This window comes from Triturus cristatus, chromosome 11 (genome assembly GCF_964204655.1).
Source record: "Triturus cristatus chromosome 11, aTriCri1.1, whole genome shotgun sequence".
Classification (NCBI taxonomy): domain Eukaryota; kingdom Metazoa; phylum Chordata; class Amphibia; order Caudata; family Salamandridae; genus Triturus; species Triturus cristatus.
Genome location: NC_140594.1, coordinates 883799321 through 883821090, shown reverse-complemented (window position 1 = coordinate 883821090; position 21770 = coordinate 883799321). Strand labels below are relative to the sequence as shown.

At 43.3% G+C, this 21770-nt stretch overlaps 1 protein-coding gene across 3 annotated transcripts in view; it reads left to right on the top strand.

Moving 5' to 3' along the window:
• The window catches only part of LEKR1 (leucine, glutamate and lysine rich 1), a 775178-nt gene that overhangs the window by 627283 nt on the left and 126125 nt on the right, over positions 1-21770 (top strand). For all 3 annotated transcript variants that reach the window (XM_085634762.1, XM_085634761.1, XM_085634764.1), the window contains 2 exons: positions 1840-1933; positions 18534-18698. In XM_085634762.1, the coding sequence (XP_085490888.1) occupies positions 1840-1933; positions 18534-18698 (259 nt within the window). The remainder of the gene's footprint in view (positions 1-1839; positions 1934-18533; positions 18699-21770) is intronic.

Below are 21770 nucleotides of genomic sequence, written 5' to 3'. Positions count from 1 at the left end.
CCACAATTCCTATAAATAGAGGGAAATGTCACTTCAACTTTGCCAATAATGCTACCTTTAATCTGCTGACAGAGCCACTATCTGCTAAGTTATTTTATCTTCCTTTCCACCTGTTCTGCACCAGCCTGTGAGCAGTACAAAGGTTATTTCAAGCAACTATAACTCGCGCCCCTGCCATGCACAGGATTATTGTCAATTATGTCAGTTCAGCTGTCATCAGTAATGTCATCAATGATGTCATGGAATGTGTCATGAATTTTGTAGTATGTGGGGTCACAAGGAGTGCAAGGCGAGGCCGTGAATAATAGTTACTTGAAATACCTAGAACAGTTGAATTTAAGTGTTTTTTTTGTTTAAAACGTTACGTTTAAACTGACAGTATAACATCACTTCAACATTTGTTTTTTGTCAGTGAATTTCTGAGTTGTTTTTTTAAATGCACAGTAAGAGAATATTGCACCTAACCATAATGTCTTTTTAACTTTAGTTTTTTTCAGTGATTTTCTAAGGTTTTTTAAAGTTAAAGAATATGTAAGGTCCCATGAGCTCCCACGTCCTGAAATAGCTATTGCAACATTTCTGTTCATGTTGCGGCAAGTTAATCTCAGCGCAAGCTCCTGTACGAGTTTGCAGGAGCCTTTTGTTCCCTTGGGAGCGATGTGGTCGATGGAGAAAGAAGCTCCCCTCAGCCAATTAGATTGCTCTATTATGTGAATTTGCGTGATCACTGGACTCTCAAGAGCCTCCTGTGAACCCAAACATCCAAGTATACTAAGTTTTCAAACATTCTCAATAACCACTGAAGAGATTTACACCACATCACAAAAAGGACGCTTTCTTCCAAATCTCATGTTCTTCCGTACAGCCATTATTGCAGTATCGCTTTTAAATTTTCCTATGGAAAATTGCATGGGGAAAATTGCATTTTGGGACACCCCCTCCGCTTAATGGATGACCCTGAAACTTTCCAAGATGGAACTGAAATGGATGTTCTGTTTTTTGTTTAATTTTGTGAAGTTGTGACAAATGGTATCAGGGAAATTAACAGAACACCAGACCACTAAATAGGCCAGCAAACAGCCAAAACACTGGCCTGTCACACCAGCACTTAGGGCACTCCCAGATTGCCCTATTGGCCGGTCTCGTGAATGATGGTTGGAAAATATGGCCAAAAAAGCCATGTGGACTTCCAGAGATGAACAACCATCAATCTGAACTCCACATCTTAATACCAGAGGAAGTACTGAAAGATGGCCAGTCTGCAGAACTTTAGTCACTGACATGACGACTTTTTATTTCTAAAAGCCTTTCTACTACTAAACACCATAAAAGTCTTTACACTGCAAACATTTAAATCTAGTGGGTTTCTCAAGGCCTGTTAAAAACTGTTGCCCCTTTCAAATTTTCGAGGAAAAGGTTATCTATTTGTGGCTGTGTAGTATTAATTAAATCTGTTGCATCACCACAAAGCTTGACAAAAATTATTTGGGCATTGACAATGTGAGAACTTTCCCATAGAATAGTTTCTATAAATGCTAGTTCCCTGGCCTTTTTTGCTGCTGCAGCTCGAACATGCCAATCATCGTACAATCACAAAAAGCGCTCATGAACTAGAATTTATAAAAATAGTCTTTAAATGTCTGAATCTTCTGTAAGCAAAAGCAACAAGCCCAAAGATTCATGTATTAGTAGCATTTGCATAGATTTACTTTAATTTTAGCTCAGGCTCTAGAAAAAAACGGATAGCATTAAAAGTGCCTAGAACCGACGGTGTAGTTGGTGGTCTTTTGTTTAGTGTTGCTGTTTTTCTGCATTCTCAGTGCTTGTTTTTTTCTCCAGAGAATCGATGATGATGTCTCATCAGAACAGGATCGAGCAGCTCCAAGAAGGCTTTAGGAAAAAGATGCTGAATGATGATGGCTGGAGAGCAAAGGTAATCACGTGTTCTGATCAGAGCTGTGGTTTGGGTGTTTCTAGTAACTGTTTTTTTTTTCTTTATTTATAAAACATTTTATTTGTTTTGAGATTGTAATATTCAACATGGCCCATGTGGCCTACAAATAACAATAAAGTGATAGAAAAGAAAAACATGGACAACAAAAGTTCCCTGTCCTTGATATCCCTCTCTTCCTTCCTCCCTTATATCAGACATGGTTGTTTGATGGAATATTTCGAAGCCAAAAATGTTGTGGGGCACAAATATTGTGCAAAAATGTCGAGGAGCAAAATATCGAGAAGGTAAGTGCATATAGGTAAATCATTGACGTAGCTAGACCTACTGCCACCCAGGACGACCCTAAGTTTTACGCCCGGTGCATGTAAAAGCAGTGGGGGGTGACGGCTGACGGACGACTTGTTTGGGGGGGGGGGGGGGCATCTGGTGGCCGGCAGAGTACTTGTTTACGGGGGCATGGTGGTAGTCGACAGACACGACTTGCTTACATAGCCCCCACCCAGCTACAACACTAAGGTAAGTATAGATTTACTATCCTTCACTACACATCCATGTACCTTGAATATATATGTGTCATCCAGGTACATAGTTGTAGAGGTAAATATAGTAAACCAGTGCTAACCTATCTACACCTACCTTCATGATATTCAGGTCCTCATTAATTTTGCCACAGTAGTTTGGCGCCATAATATTTTGTAGTCGATATTCTGATGGAGTATCTTTTTAATGAAGTACTGCAAAGAGAATAATTTGGAATCTCTATGGGCCTCATGTAGGTAGCCAAATACCGGTCGGTAACGGCCGATTTTCGGTAAATATGCCGTTACCGACCGGTATTCAGACAAGTGAGATGTAGGAGTCCAAAAACGACTTTTCGGTAAATATGAGGCGGTAAATACCGAATCATATTTACCGAATTCTAAAATACCGATTCATATTTACCGAAGACATAATTAACGAATCGGTAAACATGAAGTGGTAAATATGAAGTGGTAAAATCTAAAATGACATGTAGGAGCACTCGGTAATTAAGAAATCCAGTAAAATCGGTAAATAAGAGTCGGTAATTAACACGGATTGAAAGCAGGTGGTAACCATCAACAATGCATATAATCAAACCCAAAATGCAACAGCGTGGACAACATGGCCGCTATGTACGTCATTGCAAGGCGCCTACGTCTACAGGCAGCAGGACTGAGGGTGTGGCGACGGGAGGAACAAATCTACAGACAGCGCATCACACTATTCCAGCTGACTGATGCAGAGATACATGAGAGGTACAGGCTAGACCCCGAAACCATCATGGACTTAATCAGGGACCTACACCCACTCCTGGACCATCCAATAAGAAGGGCGCACGCCATACCCCCACATGTGCAGGTGCTCTGCAGCCTACATCTGTTGGCATCCGGCAGTTATCAGGTGGTGATAGCTGCGGTGGGTGGGGTATCCCAGAGTTGCCTGTCACGTTTCTTCATGAAGTTCCTGGATGCCATGATGCAGAGAATGCACCACTACATAAGCTTCCCGAACACACAGGCTGCACTGCAGAAAACAAAAACTGACTTTTATCACATGGCACAGTTCCCCCATGTCATCGGCTGTATTGATGGTACACACATCCCAATCTGTCCTCCAGCTGATACAGAGCACATCTACAGGAACAGGAAGTCCACCCACTCCATCAATGTGCAGGTGATCTGTGATGCAGGGAACATCATCACAGATATAGTTGCAAAGTTTCCGGGGAGCACCCACGACTCTTACATCTTCCAGAATAGTGGGATCTACACACGACTGAGTGCCGGAGAATTCGGAGAGGGATACCTGCTAGGTAAGTAACAGTGACGCCCCTTGAAACCTGCAAATCATAGTGTATAGAGGCTTGTTACTGATGGTTCCCTTTTACTCATCCAGGCGACAGTGCATATGCATGCCGGTCATTCATCCTCACTCCCTACCTACACCCAGCAACCCAGAGTGAGAGACGATACAACGTGGCACACAAAACAACACGCAATGTGGTGGAGCGCACGTTTGGACTACTGAAGAGCAGGTTCCGCTGCCTCCACAAGAGCGGAGGCGCACGCCAGTACAAACCCATCACCTGCTGCAAGATTATTGCCACTTGTGCAATGCTGCACAACCTTGCCACGAAAAAAGGTACAGATGTGGAACTGACATATTTTGAGGACAACGAGGATGAGTCAGGCCAGCCAGAGGGCAACGCAGCTAGAGTGCCAACTGCAATCGATGGGAGAGAGAGACGGGCAGTGATCACATGCAACTATTTCTGAGTAAGTAAGGGGACACAGCGAGTTGTGAGAAGTCCTGACGTAGTTTTAATGTGGCACCACGGCATGAACACATGAACAGGCCAATCTGGCAATATACCATCTATACAAGGAGTATGTCCAGGGTTACGTCACCCAATGGGAAGTGGCTAAGCAGGGCCACATCAATGTTTGCGCATACGCGCTGCAGTGGTGGATTGCACGGCCTGTGCATCCTCACTAGAGCCAACCCCAAGCCGCCTGCTGCTCCTGCGTGCTTCTGGGACGGGGGGTGTGATGCTGCTGCTGGTGTTGATGCTCTCCGCAGCATCCCCTGCAGCAGTTGTCGACGCCTGACTAGTCAATAGCACCCCTAGTGCACTTGTCACCTGCACCATCCCCCGAGACAGGTCGCTGCAGCACTGTGTTAGGCCCTCCTGCATCGTCACAGAGCGCCGGCACAGCAGAGAAGTCGCAGTTGCCAGACGGTTGAGTGCCCTGCTGGTGGTGTCCCGTCTCTGGCGTTCCCGGCGCCGTGCTTCGATGTCAGCATCTAATTTGCTGCACAACTGCTGGATTGACTGGGACATGTCCCGAATGCCCGCAGCCATGCCGCTAATGTTAGTGTCCATGTTGACTAATGTCGTCTTCATCACCCGCATGTGCCTCTGGACTGACATGACTGCCTTTGATTGCAGGCGCTGTTGCTTCAACATTTGGCCCTCGAGCCCCAAGAAGACACCATGGCCGTCAGTGGGTGCTGGTGGACTCTGGACACGCGACCTGCGGCGCCCTCTTGCTTCCGTCTGTGCTGCCTGTGAGGTGTGGGGCACAGTGGCATGGCTCCCTTCCTGGGGCCCGGTGCGGTCTTCTGGGCCCATGCTGTCGTCTGACGAGGTGTCTAAGGCTCGTAGCCTGGCTGCTGGACGCCTCCTCATTCTCACACCTGCAAGCGGAGATGTGGCCGGTGAATCGAACATGAGTGGCGATGCTGGCTCTGGTGGTGGTGATGCTGGCTCTCGGTGAGGTGATGCTGGCTCTGTGTGCGGCGAGGCTGGCTGTGTTGGTGGTGCGGCTGCCAGTGGGCCTGCTCCCTGGTCTGCACTTGTGCTGGCTAGAGGTGATTTATGTGGCCGGTGTGCCGTCTCTCCTGCAGCATGCCCTGTCCTGCATGGTGTCACATCTGTGGACAGAAATACAACATTGGCTCAGTGTCCCCGAAGGGCTGCATTGCAAGCGTCACAATAAATCATTTCACATTCCAATATGTCCCCTGTCTCCTTGTGCCTCGAGTGCGTGACATGCCTTGTTGCCCTGTAACATTTACGTCATGGTTAGTGTTGCCCTGACTACATCTCCCGGAATGCATTGCCTGTCTGCACTGACACGTGTGGACTGCAGTGTGATTCTCGTTTCACGATGGGGGATGTGGGATAGGGGTAGGGGGGGCAACATTGCTGTGCTTTCGTCTTACCTTGGTGTGTTGCGGCTCTGGCAGAGCTGTCGGCGTCCCCAAGACCCACGACGCTCTCTTGCTCGATTGTGGCCGCCACCAGCTCCTCCAGTTCGGTGAGGGCAGGTGCCCTGTTGGTTCCACCTCCGGTCTGGCTGGCCTCCTTCTGGATGTCGCCCATCTTCCTCTTGGTTACAATCCTGAGGTCATACCAGCGCTTTTTGAGGACCTCAATGTCCCTGTGGGTCACTCCCACAGCATTGACCTGCGCCTGGATGGCCAGCCATATGTTGCGCTTTTCAGCCTCAGGCACTTGCAGGGATTGCCTTCCAAACAGCTTCTGGTGCTGCTTCACCACCTCCTCCACCAGCACCTGGAGTTCCTTGGGGCTAAATTTCAGCTTCCTCCTCCTTTCCCCTCCGTCTTTCTGTGTTCTCTGGCTGGACATGCTGTTCGTTTACCCGCTCGCACATGCAACGGCTCCCTGCCTCTCCTCTGCACTCCAAGCCTCTCCAGGGTCGGCTGATTATGTACACCTGCCTGGGTGTGGCCACTTCGGCTAATGATGTACACCTGCCTGGGTGTGGGCACTTCCTGGTTGGGTGGCCTGTCGTTGCACTGGATTGGCTGTTTCGTCAAGTCATGTGATTTGATTTACCGAATCCGTACATACCGATTCGGTATTTACCGATTCGGTAAATACCACCTCGGTATTTACCGATTCGGTGAATTCCGATTCGTATTTACCGACTGTTACCGAATCGGTAACTGTTACCGAATTTTTACCTACATATAACTTACCGATTCTAATTTACCGATTCGGTACGGCTCGGTATTTACGAACCGGTAAAATTTATTTACCTACATGAGGCCCAAAGTGAGCTACACAGGTCCCAGTTTGCCCCAAACAAGTTTCAGCAAGGAACAGAAGGTTGTGCCTTTCTGAGAGAGCTATGAAGCTTGCTTGGCAAACGTCTAGATTGCAAAGTGGGGAAGAATGAGGTAAAAGGTAAGCCCTGGTTTAGAAAGAGTTTTACATTTGTGTGGCTGATTGAGCTTGAGTCAGGTCAACCAAGCTCATCCCTAATTGAAGTCTGGTAGACATGGTTTCCTCTGCTGGGAAGCCCTTGAGAAGGCATCCATATCACAAAAAGACAAAACCTAAACCTCTGCCTCTGTGGGTAAGTAGAAAAAAATATAGCCTGAGTGCCCATCCCTATCGGTAGAGATGGTCCTCCCAAAGGTAGGTTAGTGTGGAAATGCCGCATAGATTACGTTTGTGCTGCTTTTGTCTTTACCGTACAAGATTTTTTAGAAAAACAAAGATCTTACGTTTTTTAGTTCAAAAGTAAGTTTATTGAGGTAAAGGAAAATACTAGCACAGAAAGTATAATGACAATAAAAAAGAAAAATTACATAAAATAAAGCAATTCAGTTTTGATAAACACATAGAGTATAAATGTAAGTCGGATAAACATGTCATCTGTAGGAAAAATAACAATATCGTATAAAGAATCGGTGAACAAATGAGTATTACATTCTATGTTAAGATGTGCACTACAAAGTGGACCATAGTTAAACCATACAATATCAATATGAAGGAAGTCATGGAGGTTTAGGCACTTCTTGCTGGAAGGGAGTGAGAGACATAGAACGTTGAGCACTAGCATCAATAAACAATGTAACAGACGACCATAAGTCCGAACGTTTGGATGCCATATGCAATGGGTATACAAAAGTTGTGTCCAATCTATGATTGTAGCAGACAGCATACCACCATGCTTGATACGACAATTTAGTAAAGTCTTTCCAGTTCTTAGTTATTTGCTGAAAGGCAACTGCTAACAACAAATCTATTATTTTTACATTGGAACCATAATTTACCCAAATAGGGGATAAACTACCCAAAAAGATATGTGAAACAGAGAGAGGGTAACAGGAGCCAAAGATCAAATTAATTTGAGACCATACCTTTTCCCAAAAACTGTGAACAAATGTGCACGTAAAGAGTAGATGATATAAATCAGCATGTGGCGAGGTACAAGTCCAACATACATCTGAAAGTTCAGTATGTCTTGCATTGAGAGTGAAAGGGGAAAGTAGGAGCCTGTTATAGATAAAAAAGAGTGTCTGTGTGGTGTTCGCAGCTCTAGAGGACTTCCTAAGTTTAAGCCAGATTCTGTCCCAAAACTTCACAGACCAAGAGGCTTCTAAATCCTTTTCCCAAGATAGCTCTACTTTAGTTTTTAGGTCTCGCCTGATTCAGCGCTTGCCCTGATCTGGCCGAGACATTTTGTAAAGAGGCTTTTTCAAAGTGCTGCCGTGGCCTAAAGCTACAGTGCACGTGAACGTGCACACGCGCCCTCCGTTGCACGCGATCGTAATCGCGATTGCGATCACTTTCACTTTCGTCGCGGCCGCGTTGCCAAAGCTTGTTTAAAATTGAAATTGACACAGTGGCGGCCTGTTGGCATATTATGTCCGTACATTCTTTGATGATGTATTTCATGTGTTATGACCTCTGCACATTCACTGATTGTGCACTTCATGTCACAAAATAAGACTTTTTGTACACGCACTACGTTTGTATATTAAGCAAGGGTATCCCATCTGTACGTTCGGATTGGTTTATTTCATAGCTTCCTGTGACGTCTGTCACTGTATGACATTTGCACATTACAGACACTGAGCTGTAACGCAGTGGATGTTTGCAGCAGTTGTCTATACCGACTGACCATATGACAGTCATTAATCTTTCATGGACTTGTGTTTCCTGAATATGTGCTGCAGCGTTTTCAAGTAGTTCAGAACATGACGGTCCGCCTACCTTACACCATTTTTAAGCACGCATTGGTATCTCAGCTGCAGGTGAAGTTGCACTGGTTGCCTGTCCAGCCACTTAGTATGAACACAGCTCTGAGACTGACACATCCACAACAAAGGGCCCATGTGCCTTAATGAGAGGATCAAGGAATACAGACCAGGAAGGACTCTGCTCTCCAGAAGTGCTGGTCTACTCTCAGCCCCCCAATTTGAAGCTGCCAACATGAGGAATCAGATGCCTAGGCATCTGAGAACCATCACAGAGGAAACAAGATAAAAAAACAATTGAAAACATTTTTATTTAAACTTTAGGGATTGTAGTACTCCTGTTGTTTCTTGCTCCTTTTCTGTCTTTAGTTGCCTAAGCGCCGGCACACTCTCTGAGTAGCTGTGCGCTGTATAAGAACTATTAATTAATTCCTTCATAAACAATTTAATATCAAAAAATGTATTTTCGGAGTACTGTGTGTTTGTTTTTATGTGCGTTGAAAGTTAGCTCGTTTCATGTTCTATTTCTTTTTTTATTATATCACGTTTCCCAATGAAGGTAGAGAAAAGTGTGTAACTATAGTAACATACATTTCTCATCTGACCTCACTATTCCGTATTAATTTATTTATTGTTCAGATGTTTCATTCTCGTATTTCTTTTGTGATTTGATTATACTCACTACTTTAGCAAACAGGAACAGTTCAATATTATTTTCAGTTGTCAGTGTTTTTAGCTGTTATTTAAATATCCAGTACATTAAGTCTTATGTATGGCGCTGCTGGAGCACACTTTGATACATTGCCTGAAAAAATGCCCTTCCTTTTGAAGAATGTTTGTTATACGAATAACTTATGAAGAAACTCCAATCTAACAGGAGAAACCATCAGAGTAGCATGTAAAGTCATGTGAGTATTGGGTGAGGGTATACAAAGCAAAGCTGTGTTGATAATATCCAGATACCATACTGGTAATCTTTATTACTCCATGTCCTAGCCTTCCTCGTCCCAGCTCTTACATTGTGAGAAGTTGTGCCTCCCTGAGGCAAGATGCCCAGTAGATATGTCTGAGAAGAAGACTTTTTCATAGCCTGTATCCCTTACTTTTTTTGCCCTGCCTTCCCCCTCCTACTTTTTAGGTCTCGCCTGATTCAGCGCTTGCGCTGATCTGGCCGAGACATTTTGTAAAGAGGCTTTTTCAAAGTGCTGCCGTGGCCTAAAGCTACAGTGCACGTGAACGTGCACACGCGCCCTCCGTTGCACGCGATCGTAATCGCGATTGCGATCACTTTCACTTTCGTCACGGCCGCGTTGCCAAAGCTTGTTTAAAATTGAAATTGACACAGTGGCGGCCGCCGGCCACAGCCTCCTCCTGCTGAGCTTTAATTCACGTGCATTTCTTTTGTTGTGTACTCGGCACCCAAACAGTGTTTTCTTTTTTTTAAATTGAAATTGACAACACAGGCGCCGTTGTTGTCAATTTCAATTAAAAATAATGTTTGCGTGCCGAGTACACATCAAAAGAAATGCGCGAGTGCGCCACATTAAGGCGAAAGTATCCATCAGCTGCTTGTGTTTTTTTGTTGGTCTCCGCGTCTCTATTCGGGATCCTCTAATCCTTCCATAATTTCCATACATCCGTGGCTGTGCCCTCCACCATAAACTTCTCTGGTGGGCACAGCTCCATTGTGCCTCTGTGCCCTTGTATTCACTGTGTAAGTCGACGCTTGAGACATGTTTTAACAAAATTCAGATGTTCTCCCCCGCATTACAAGTTGACGATTGTCTTCCATTTAATCTTTTTTGAGTAAACCTTCCACTGTTGCTTTCGATGTTGTACTACGTACATGTGTACGAGAAAGAAAAAAAGTTGGCACTGTTCCGTTATGCTGGGTGGCGTGTGTACTTTACGCTTGTGTGAGGGAAGTTTGTACAGATGCAGTCTATGATGATGCTGAGGAGAGCAGGCGCTTATTCTGTTCTGAGACTTGCTGAGGATTGACAAGAACGTTTCCGATCTACCAAAGCCAGTTTGTTTGAGGAAAATATGCATTTTTTTATTATTCAATACTGTCCTGGTGTAAAAAAATCCTAATGCTGTCCAGCTACTACTGTGAAGCTGAAGTTCGATGTAAATGTCATTATTACAATTGGATTAGTCATTCTACCAGTGTGACTGTCTCGAGCTGCCTAGAGTTGATGTATACTTTATTTTTATTCTCTTTTCCGAGTTTTAGTTTGCCCCGATACCTCGGCTAACAAAATGCAGTGCCTCCGGATAGTCGTTTTTTCCGCCTTTGGTATGAGTGGTGAAGAGCCTGCAGACACAGTGGCGGCCGCCGGCCACAGCCTCCTCCTGCTGAGCTTTAATTCACGTGCATTTCTTTTGTTGTGTACTCGGCACCCAAACAGTGTTTTCTTTTTTATATTGAAATTGACAACACAGGCGCCGTTGTTGTCAATTTCAATTAAAAATAATGTTTGCGTGCCGAGTACACATCAAAAGAAATGCGCGAGTGCGCCACATTAAGGCTAAAGTATCCATCAGCTGCTTGTTTTTTTTTGTTTTGTCTCCGCGTCTCTATTCGGGATCCTCTACTCCTTCCATAATTTCCATACATCCGTGGCTGTGCCCTCCACCATAAACTCTCACTAATAAAGCACAAACTTGAGTTTGCTGAGACACAGAATCTAGACATAGTCTTCATTACAGAGAGTTGGCCGGGTATAGCGTCCAAACCAGAGCTGGTTCAAGCGCTGCGTATCAGCTACAACCATTTTTAAAGTAAACAGGATGGGAAACAAGCATATGCAATGCAATAGGTCTCACATTTGCGAAATTTTAAGCAATTGGCATTGTAAATAACAATGCCTTTTATTTATCTGTTTTAAAAACTAACACATATATAAAAGGTTTGTCATTTACAATGCCAGTAGCTCAAAGTCTCGCAAATGCGAGACCTATTGCATTGCAAATGCTTGTTTCTCTTGGAGTGGGTGAGCTATGTAAGAATTTATATATGACAGAAGTCATAGAGATATTCATTAGAAGAGTGCATAGCTTATCTGCAGGTGAAGGCTCACGTGGAGCAGAATGATGAGAAATTGTGTAATGTACGCGGGCATTTTGGATAGCTTGTGTTAAGAGGGAGTATTTAGAGTGGAAAGATGCAGGCAGGTCAAAAGAGCTGCTGGCGTGTGAAAAGGATATTATCTCATCCTGGACATACAATTGAAGTACCCAAATCAGACCTCGTTGTCGCCAAGATTTCCAAAATAGAGGTTTATTATTTATTAAAATATAAACGTTGTGCCATATGGTGGAGTTGAGAAATGAGGTCCAATCATTGGAGTTCGAGGAGGAAATAGATAATATAATCTTAGAGGTATGTTTAATTATAGGAGTGGATACAGACTGCAGCTTACGTGTAAAAGACAGATATTCTTGAAATGAGAATGGGGAATTGAAGGACTGTTCAAGCGTGGCCCAAAGAGGACAATTTATAAGAGGCTCAGAGAGCCATCTCGAAGCCTGATGCAGTAAAAAGGATTTATGGTAAGTGGGAAAATCAGGGAAATTCACCCCACCCTCCAATTTTGGGCGGATCAATTTTGATATAGACATACGTGATTTCTCATTATTCCATAGAAAGAAGGATAAAATGGAATTGAATTTCTTAAAATATTTTAAGGGGATAGAAAGTGGAATATTAGAAATTGTATATAAAATTATAGGAGATAGCATCATCTTTATAGTATCCAGGCGACCCTACCAAGATAAGTATAACGGGTGGCATTTTGTTGTTAACAAGGACAATCTCTGTGTGCAATTTTCCATACATCGTGATATTGTTCCTGAAACTGAGGGAGTAAAATGTAGACCTAAATACTTAATGAACTGGGGACTCCATGCGAAACCTGAAGCGGTAAAGTCAGCCTTAAAAGAATATTTTGTTAAAGGTAAAATTTTGCTTTTATCTCTGTTCAATTTATATCCAGATATGGGTGCAAAGGAATCAACCTCCTCCAAAAAGGCGGGGAGAGAGAATTGGGGTTGTGAGAGAAATAAAAGGACATTGTCAGCATAAGCTGCCATTTTGATGTTAGTCTCTTTAAAAGTAAAACCATGAATATTATCATTTTGGCGAATTCTTAACAAAAAAGGTTCTAAGGCAAGATTAAAAAGAAACGGAAAAAGTGGACAACCCTGTCGGACACCTCTATCAAGTGGAAAATAGGAAGATATACCCCCATTTGCGCAAACAGCCACTCTTGGGTTAGAATACAAAATAGATATCAGAGCAATAATTTTTGGGCCAAAGCCAAACCACTTAAGTGTATGAAAAAGATAGGGCCATTCACCTCTATCGAATGCTTTCTCTGCATCCAGAGCTATTGCTGCTAAGGAATGTGAAATATGTGAAGCTTTGGAAAGGACATCAAAAAATAAACGAGTATTGTTTGTAATGAGTCGTCCCTTGCCAAAACCAGATTGTTCCCTAATAGGTCAGGTAATTGAGATTTCAAACGCGAAGCTAAGGCTTTTGAAAAAAATGTGTAATCGATGTTAACCAAAGAAATGGGTCGGTAATTTTTACAATGGTGTGGCTCCTTGAAAGATCTCACGTTTTAGTGAATTACTCATTCAGCATAGATATCACGTGTTGCAGTGTAATGTCAGATGTTCCCCTTTCGTGGGTATTAAGTTGTCTACCATTCAATTGGGTAAAATTGTTGCTTATCATTTGCATTACTGAGAAACACAGGCAGTGCAGTAGACAGTATGATATAAATACAACATAATAGCTGTATTATGATCACAATGTATATTATGCACTATTCTATGAGGCACATTTAAACAGCTGTCCAGAAGCATACAAAAGTATAAGCGATGCCGAGATGTAGTGGAAGCAGAAGAGCTTCTTGAGGGGAATAAAAAGACCTGCTACACTGAATGTCAGCCCATACCTGGCCCTAGGAACACACAGGCATGCACACCTTCACACATAAGCACACTGGTGCACAGCATGTTAGCATAGACAAAGGGCAGGCAGGTGACTGTGCCCACCTACAGACCCATCCACACGCTCTCCACTGCAAATGCATCCATCACCTGCACACATTCTCGAGGACTCACAAATAAAATTAATTAATTTCCATTAAAACAAGGTCACTTCATTCTGTTTAATTCATTTAGACAGTATGGGAGGAGGAGGAAATCTGACAATTTGCAAATAATCTACAGGTAGTTGATGAATGAAAGAGTAAGGGACAGAGAATGGAGGAGACTAAAATGTATGTCATAGTAATTTGAAAGGGGAAGTGGAGAGTGGCATTGCTCTAGCACCAGTAGAGCTTGTGGCATCAGATATGAGGATCATAGCACTCATGCAGCGCAAGCGCGCCCTCACACCAATATGGCCTTAAGCACATTAAGAGGACATACACCCAACACCATGGCAAGAGAGATCAGTGAGTAACAGGAAGCAGCATACACCTTAGCAGTTGTCGGTCAATTGTTCATGCTATCACTGAGCTGGTGTCTACATAGTCTACGTATGTTGCACGTCTGTTGCACCAGTCATCACGGGCACTAAAGTGCCAGACGCGCAGACCAGAAGGGCATGTGCACCTACAAACACTCTAAGCACTTGTACACTTGCTACCATGGACAGTGTGTCTCATGGGACCTGAAATAACTACCTACTACAAAACACGTTTGATGGAAATAGCAACTAGATCACCATGTTGCAATTTTATGATAATACCGCCTTCCTTACCACAAAGGCACCAATTAGTTTGGGGGTATTTTTCTTATGGTGGCCATCTCATTCAGTATGAAGCAGATACAATGATGAACTTGTGACTTGGAACCAAATTAACTTTGCTCCGTCATTTGTACATTTTTGGAAAGGTCCACCATCAGGCAAATCTAAATCTGTGTTGAATGTGCTGGCTTAATTGAGATTGGCTATGTAGTTTTGTTTGTAGTTGGGATGTAGGATCCAGAATTTTACAGGGAAATGAGCACTTCTTTTGAATTGACTTCCTCTCGCTTTCTGGGACTGCAGAAACAATCATTCTTTCAACCTGTTCCTTATGCAGTTACTCACAGCTCTATGATGTCTCCTGTACTGGGGAAGGTGTGTGTAAGGTATCAAAAAGACAGTTGAAGCATATTCTACTCTTCCAACAGTATTCAGATGTCACATTTTTCACAATTGGATTCTTGGCCTGAATCTTCTTGTCTCTGGAAGTGCGTCTAAGTGAACCACTTGAATGCTTCCAAGCTTCCTGTGGATAAGTGTTACTAGACCTAAGCAGACAAGTGTTGCCAGCATGTGCAGAGCAACATTTGGGAGCTGCTTTTGACCACCTCGTCAATCACCAAATCCCTGTGTTCCTTTAAACTTTTTTGACACCAGCCTCAGCATATGTAAACATATTGTGACTGGTTATATATAATTAAGCCAACAACTCGAATATTAAGAGGCACTGTATATGCTTCTGTCTTCAGTGTATATGGTATAAATAGATGAGTGAGTGTTCACAATTATCAGTGCCTTTGCGCATCTAATCAGCCATTAGATAGTGGACTTGTGCCCCTATACATATTACGTTTTAGTAATTTCCGAAATTGGATGTTGTGGACCAGAGGAGGAGAGGGAAGCCATTCCAGCAACTTGTCCCTAGCTGACAACAATCTTCTACCGTGAGGGAAAAATATAGGTCCGGTGCTTGTTAGTTGCTTCTCTCACTAAAGTTTAGCCCTCTTCCAATTACATACTGCTTTAGGATAAAGTTGTGTGTATCACCCTGAATATATGTGTGTGCCGCGCACAGAATCTTAGAGGTAACCTTGCCACTGAAAAGTAACTATTTTGCTTGCATTAACGAAAGTGATCGATTGATGTTCACGCTCAGTAGCCGTGCCCCTGTAGTGAATGTGCGTTAGTGGGCGGAATGAAGTGGATACGGGCCTGGGGATTGCGAAATCGTCAGTTTCCCCCCCAGGGCATTCATTGCTTTATGTTGCAATAACATGGGCTACCTCACAAAGACAATTTATTGTATGCTGATACCGATTTCCTTGCATTTTATGAATTGTGCTTGCAAGGAAAGTGTCCTCTTAAGGAATGTGTTGGAGAGTTGAAAGGTTTCACTGTGGGCCTGAGCTATTTTGTTATATATCTACCTGTGGTCTATGACAAATTTATGATTCAATTCCACGGCCCCTTTATACTGAGATCATTTTAATGTATGTTTTTTTTGCTAATGGAACAATGATCTGGGGATTTCGAAACTTTTTTGGTCTCCTCCCCAGCTGATTGACTGAAACAAGCTGTAACTGCACCGGTCCCTTTCTATTGAGTCGATTTAATTTATGTAGCTAGGGTCTCTCAGGGATCTTATATACAGTTTGTTTGTAAGCCATGTGTTATTGATCAATTCAAACTGTAATTGCACTGGCCACTTCTTAATGAAATTGTCTAATAGATGTTGTGATTTTCTGAAAGGCCAATGTTTCTGATTGATAGATGTGGTTATGGTACGAGACACTTTATATCGAGACAACTTAATGTATGCTGCCACTGCTATCCACGGACCTAATATAGATTTTGATTAAAAGGTGTGTGTTCTTTATTAATTCATGTGCTGGATTCACTTATGGAATAGGCCGGGACAGAGCATTTTCATCATATTTTCTTCTGTTGCTAATACGATTTCACAGTGGCGTAGCTAGGTCTTAGGCCGCCCGCGGCGGTCTGGTAGAAGAGATTCATACGGCCGCAGGTTCTTACCTGGGGGGGGGTTTGGGGTGTGCTGCCGATTCTTGCATCCGCGACACCCACAGGTAAAAGCAGGGGAGGGGGGCTGACTGCCACCCCCAAGACTTGTGCCGCCTGGGTTAGTCCGCCACCACCGCCCTCCCCCCCGCAGCTACGCCACTGCGATTTCATTGGTATATCATGTGCTGTTGCCTGCGAGGTCCCTATGCGTGTTGCATATATGTTTCTGCGTCCCATTTCTATCATATTTTATGTATTTTTATTTGAAATAACTATTTGTGATGTAATTTTATGATCTTGGTGTTCGAAATAAAGTTTATGATGATGATGCTTACATAAATGATGCTATTGTATTTTCCATACAACTCAGCCAGACATACTCCAAAGTTCTCAAGGCCTTTTAAAGTTCTGTCTTAGGAAGCTCGCAGCAGAGAGCTTTGTGTATTAGTCAGTCTGAGAATTAATCATGATACCTAATGCCTTTTGACATTTATTTCTGCAAATTAGTGGTATTCGCGAGATAGTTGTATTTAAGAATAGGATGGACCATTCCTGAATCAAATGTGTCTTAAGGAAATCCTCCTCTTATGGATATCAGCCTCTGAGAGAGGGACTTCCTGGGTTAGCTCAATTACAGTACTTTTGTACTTAAGTGGGGAAATCCTTTATCATTTTTTCCCAAACATTTTGTGCTGTATTACATGCCCTTGAGTCTACACCCTCACATGATGGAGAAGGTCCACCTTTAGTTTGAGTAAGTTAGAAGTGTAAAATCCCACTACTGATGCTTCTACAAACAAGCCTTTCACCAAATGATAATCCCAAAGCAGTATATTGTGAATTGTGTAATCGGTTAAAAGTAAAGAAATTAGTTCTCCATGTTATAAAACATCATATGTATGCTGTATAGTGGAAGGTACTTGTCTGCTGTATTTCAAGTCCATCTACAAACATAAGATGGGAAACACCAGCTATTTTCGGAAGATACTGTTATTTCAATTGAATAAGCATGACATTGGGACACTGTTATCTTGGCCCATGCATGCCAATCCATGGTTCCTGTAGCAAATTGAAATCAGTACCAATCAGCTAGCGAATGTCTGTTACATGAATGCCAGCTTTCACCTGCACACCCTGAATCCTCTTGAGTTGCTGCAGTTTTCTTGTAGGCCTGAGATGATCTTTGGCATTTGCTGACCTGGACCCATACAAATGTTGGCCGGCTGTGAAGTGTTTTTAGAGCCATTGTATGAGAGTGTGTCAACTACTCGGGAAGCTGGATGTGATGCCTATGTGGTGTACCAGCCATCTAGTCATGGGGGTGGGTGGTTACACAGGTCAACACATGGCCCTTTGTTGTAAGAATGTTTACAAATCTCATTAGCGTTATGTGCCTTGTTCTCAACTGTTGCAGGTGCAAGGACAACTCTAGTATGGGATTTTGTCATTTTGCAAATTTGAATATGCATTTGCCATCTAGCAGGGGCCTAACGCACTACTTCATTACAATGATCTGGAGGCAGGTTGGCCCAGTGATTGTATTGCCCTGACATCAGGAAACAAAACTATGAGAATCCACTCTACACCGCAGTAGGCCCTTAAAATAGATCTTAATATAACACTTGTCCTAAAGTGCTGTTGATCACCTCTATTTCTAGCCCTGTTGGGATATAGTTTCACCAATGTCTAGCCAGTGGTGTTAAGTGTTTGACTTCTCTAAATTGTCCTGGCTGCACCTCTTCGGAATGGAATAGTTATACTACTGAAGTAAAATGGGGATTCATTAAAATTAGGAAAGGTAGTAAGCATTTTAATTATTTATAAATATGTTAGTGTTGATTTATTTTTATTCACTTTTTTAAGACATTGCACTGTATTCCCAAAAACCCTTTGATCGGTAGATATTCAGTGAAAGCATTTTTTTTGTATACCCCGCTCACAAAACTGCCATGTATTTTGGTATTCTGAATTTTTGAAGATTTACACCATTATCATGGATTGGATTTACCTTCATTTGGTTGGAAAATTGGAAGCTACCTCGTCTGTTTTAATGTAACAGGTTTAGTTCATGATCTAGAGGGTGTGTAAAGTATTACTTATTATGTTTATATCGCTCTTATTTATCTAATTAGGGTATTTATTGAGACTGGCACCAGGGAGTTACAACATAGTCCACTAAGACATGGCGTAGGTGGAATATTTAAATATCATGTACATGGAAATATTGTGTTTGTCTTATCCTTTATCTTACAGATGGAATCTGAACTCCATAAACAACGAGAAACACATTCATCGGAAATTGCCGCGCTCACCTCTCGACTGAAAGAAGAGGCAAAGATTGAATTAGACATTGAGAAACAAAAGCATCAGGAATTAATACGGATGTACCAAAAAGATCAGGAGGAGATGCAGAAGAAGGTGTGTGTGAAACTGAGGAACATTGCTAATAGCAGTGGGGATTTTAGGAAGTGAGAACTTTACTATGGAAACATTTATTTACAGTTTATAATAATGATGATAACTGGTGGAAAGAACAACGAGGTGTAATTGCCTGAGCAATGTAATTCTTCAATTTGTGAATTGGTCTAGTTTGAATTTGATTGTGGTTCAACACAATACGCACTGTTTTCTTTGAAGGTGCCTACTTTTACTTTCGCTACATTTCTTCAGACAGTTAATTCTGTCCTCTCCCTAAATTTCTGGTGAAGTTTACCACTTTAAGAAATGCTAATTGTTTGCCACTTAATTTTTCTATTAAAGAAAACACAATTGGACCTATTCAGAAAGATGTACTCAAATGTGCACAGTGACCGATTTCGCAAAAGTTATCTTAATATTCTGAAAGGACCAGCTAAACATAGCAGTTGACGGTGACGCAAGAACCCGGCCCCATCTTGGCAAGGACTAAAATTCAGAGTAGGAGGTATTAAAGCGCCCATTCTGTATATTTCCAAACTAAACACTGGAGTTGGAGGGCACCTGGTCTCAGCAATGTTAGATGGTTTTGGAGTTTGATATTTTAGCTAACTGGAGCACTTCGTTCGTCGTGATGTTTCTGCAGGCTGCTGTCTAGATCCGTACATTATTTAAAGTAATACCTCCCCTATTCCTGCCCTGATTGGTGGCTTGGGGGCGGCAAGGATCCGTCAGACAGTAAGTGGAAAAAGTGGGTTTAGTACCTCTTTTCTATATGTAATAGATGTTGTAATCCGGTGCTTGCCAAGCCATTGCTCTGTATGGTTTTAATCCAATCATGCACATAATGTTTCAAAACAGCAACATTTCGCTTTCCTTATCCACCAGCTTTATATTTTCTTGGAATCAGGAGATATATTGCTGTTTCTAACTGAAATTAATGAGTATGTGGTGTCTAGGCCCACGTAATGCAGGTGCCTGTAGCCTTTGTGGTCTCCTTCAGTGAGAAGGAGTCAAACCATGTTGTGGCTGTTCATAAGCGCTGGTCTAAGCCTTAGGGCCGATTTATATGTTGACAGACAGACTGCCGTTCCACCATGGAGACTGAGTAAATGACTCCATCCCCATGTTGGATGAGAAGCCCGTTAAATTTATGAATGACCAACAAGCAGGGAGTCATTGATAACGCAGTGGCCGGAACTGCCGCAACAGTGGATCCTGTGAATGCATATCACTGTTTTCTACAAGACTGCGGCGCCAAACAGTTTTCTCTTTTTATTTTGAGAAAGAAAATCCCAAAGCAGGACATCCCTCACCACCAAGGTTTGACTGGTGTGCGGGCAGTAAAAAGAAAATACTTTTTGTTAGCTTATTCTGATTGGGTGGGTGGACATTCAGCCATTTTTCCAACCGCACTTACTCTGTCGGACTGTCAGAGAAGTTTGGCCATGGTTGATACTGAGTGGCCAAACTTAAGGTCTTCCAACAATTACATTTGGCGAGCAGATCACTATACTGGCAGGGAGGGAACTCCTTTGATGTTTCAACAGATTACTGTTAGACATGTAAACCTTACGGTGGTCTTCCCCCGAATGTTTTCCCTTACTCCTCCTGTGCTAAAGTGCATGTGCTCACTTCCTAAAACATGGTAAAAATAGCACAATTCATTTACCTGTAAGTTCCTAGCAAAGTGGTACTACATGTACCCAGGACCTATACAGTAAATGCTACTAGTGGGCCAGCAGCCCTCTTTATTCCACCCACTTAAGTAGCCCTTTAAACATGTCCCGAGCTTTCAATTGCAGCCTGTGAGTGCAATTTTGAACTGCCATTTTGACCTGGCAAAATAAACCTTTTTGCCAGGCCTAATTGTTCCTTTTTAATATTTGAACTTTTAAATTAGTTTTTCACTACTGTGAGGCCTGCCTGTCTCATAGGATAACACTGGGTTACCTTATTCCATTTATTAAGTGATAACTTTCAATTGGCAGTAGGTAGGAATGTTGAGCTTGGTGTCTGAAGTACATCTCAGCCCTGAACCGCTCCTGCGTGACGCATTCTCGATGCAGGACCTTGCAACATTCCGCAACCAGGATTGAAGATAATTTGTTCAGCGGGCCTAACTTGTTCCCTATATCCGGTCCGGTCCAATCCACGTGTTACGTGGTCTTAAAAAACGGCTTCCACTGCCCTCCCTCTCAGGTCCCGCCTCATTGGCCTTTCGTTTCATTCTTAGCTCAGCGAAGGGATGCCTATGGTGTGTAACTGGTATGTTACTAGTGGCAATATCAGTTATAGATCTCAATGGTTCACCCACTTCCTACACAGGGTGCAGGTTTGACTCTATGCAGGGCAGGTTTACACTCTCACCCTTGTGGTGTACAGAATAGGAGAACTGAAGGGCAAGCCAGTTTCTAGTGCACGCTGTGTAAATGCCTGTCATTAGTTCCACTGCTATGATTCAGTTGCTCCCTCGTTGGTTGGTATCGCTTGCTGCTAAGCCTTGCCTCTTGCCGCCCGCCTGGGAGACTTGCCCAGGCCATGCGGTTGAAAGGATTTTTTGTGTTGGTGATGCATGCTGAGCACCTCCCTGTGACCCCAAGATGGAGAAGAGAGTTGTTCACTGTGTGTGGAACCCGTCCCTGTGTGGAGAGGCTGCCCCTGACCCCTTCGTCAGTATACAGTGTGATACACTCTGTGTGTTTTGCCTGCGCTGGATTTGCATGCTGACCTCCCCCTGCCACCAGTGCATCTGCAGTTCTTAGGCCCCACTCCTTCTGTGGATGTGCTGCTCTGTGCCCTATTGTTAAAACACCCGCCCTTCCTTGAAGCCCCTGGTTGGCCTGTGGCATGGTTGGACTGGCTCTCGGTGCCGGCTTTGCTGCATTCTGTTATGTGAGCTTCCTCCTTGCCAGAGGAAAGGGCCTCTTTGCATAAACAGTGGCTTCTGGGGTACAAGAAGGCCACAGTCTGGAATCCAGGCTGACAAGGGCACACCATGCACGTTCCGGGTTAGACAGGAGGCTGCATCCCCTGACCCATCCCATGTGGCTGAACCGTACTGCACTTGAGGGT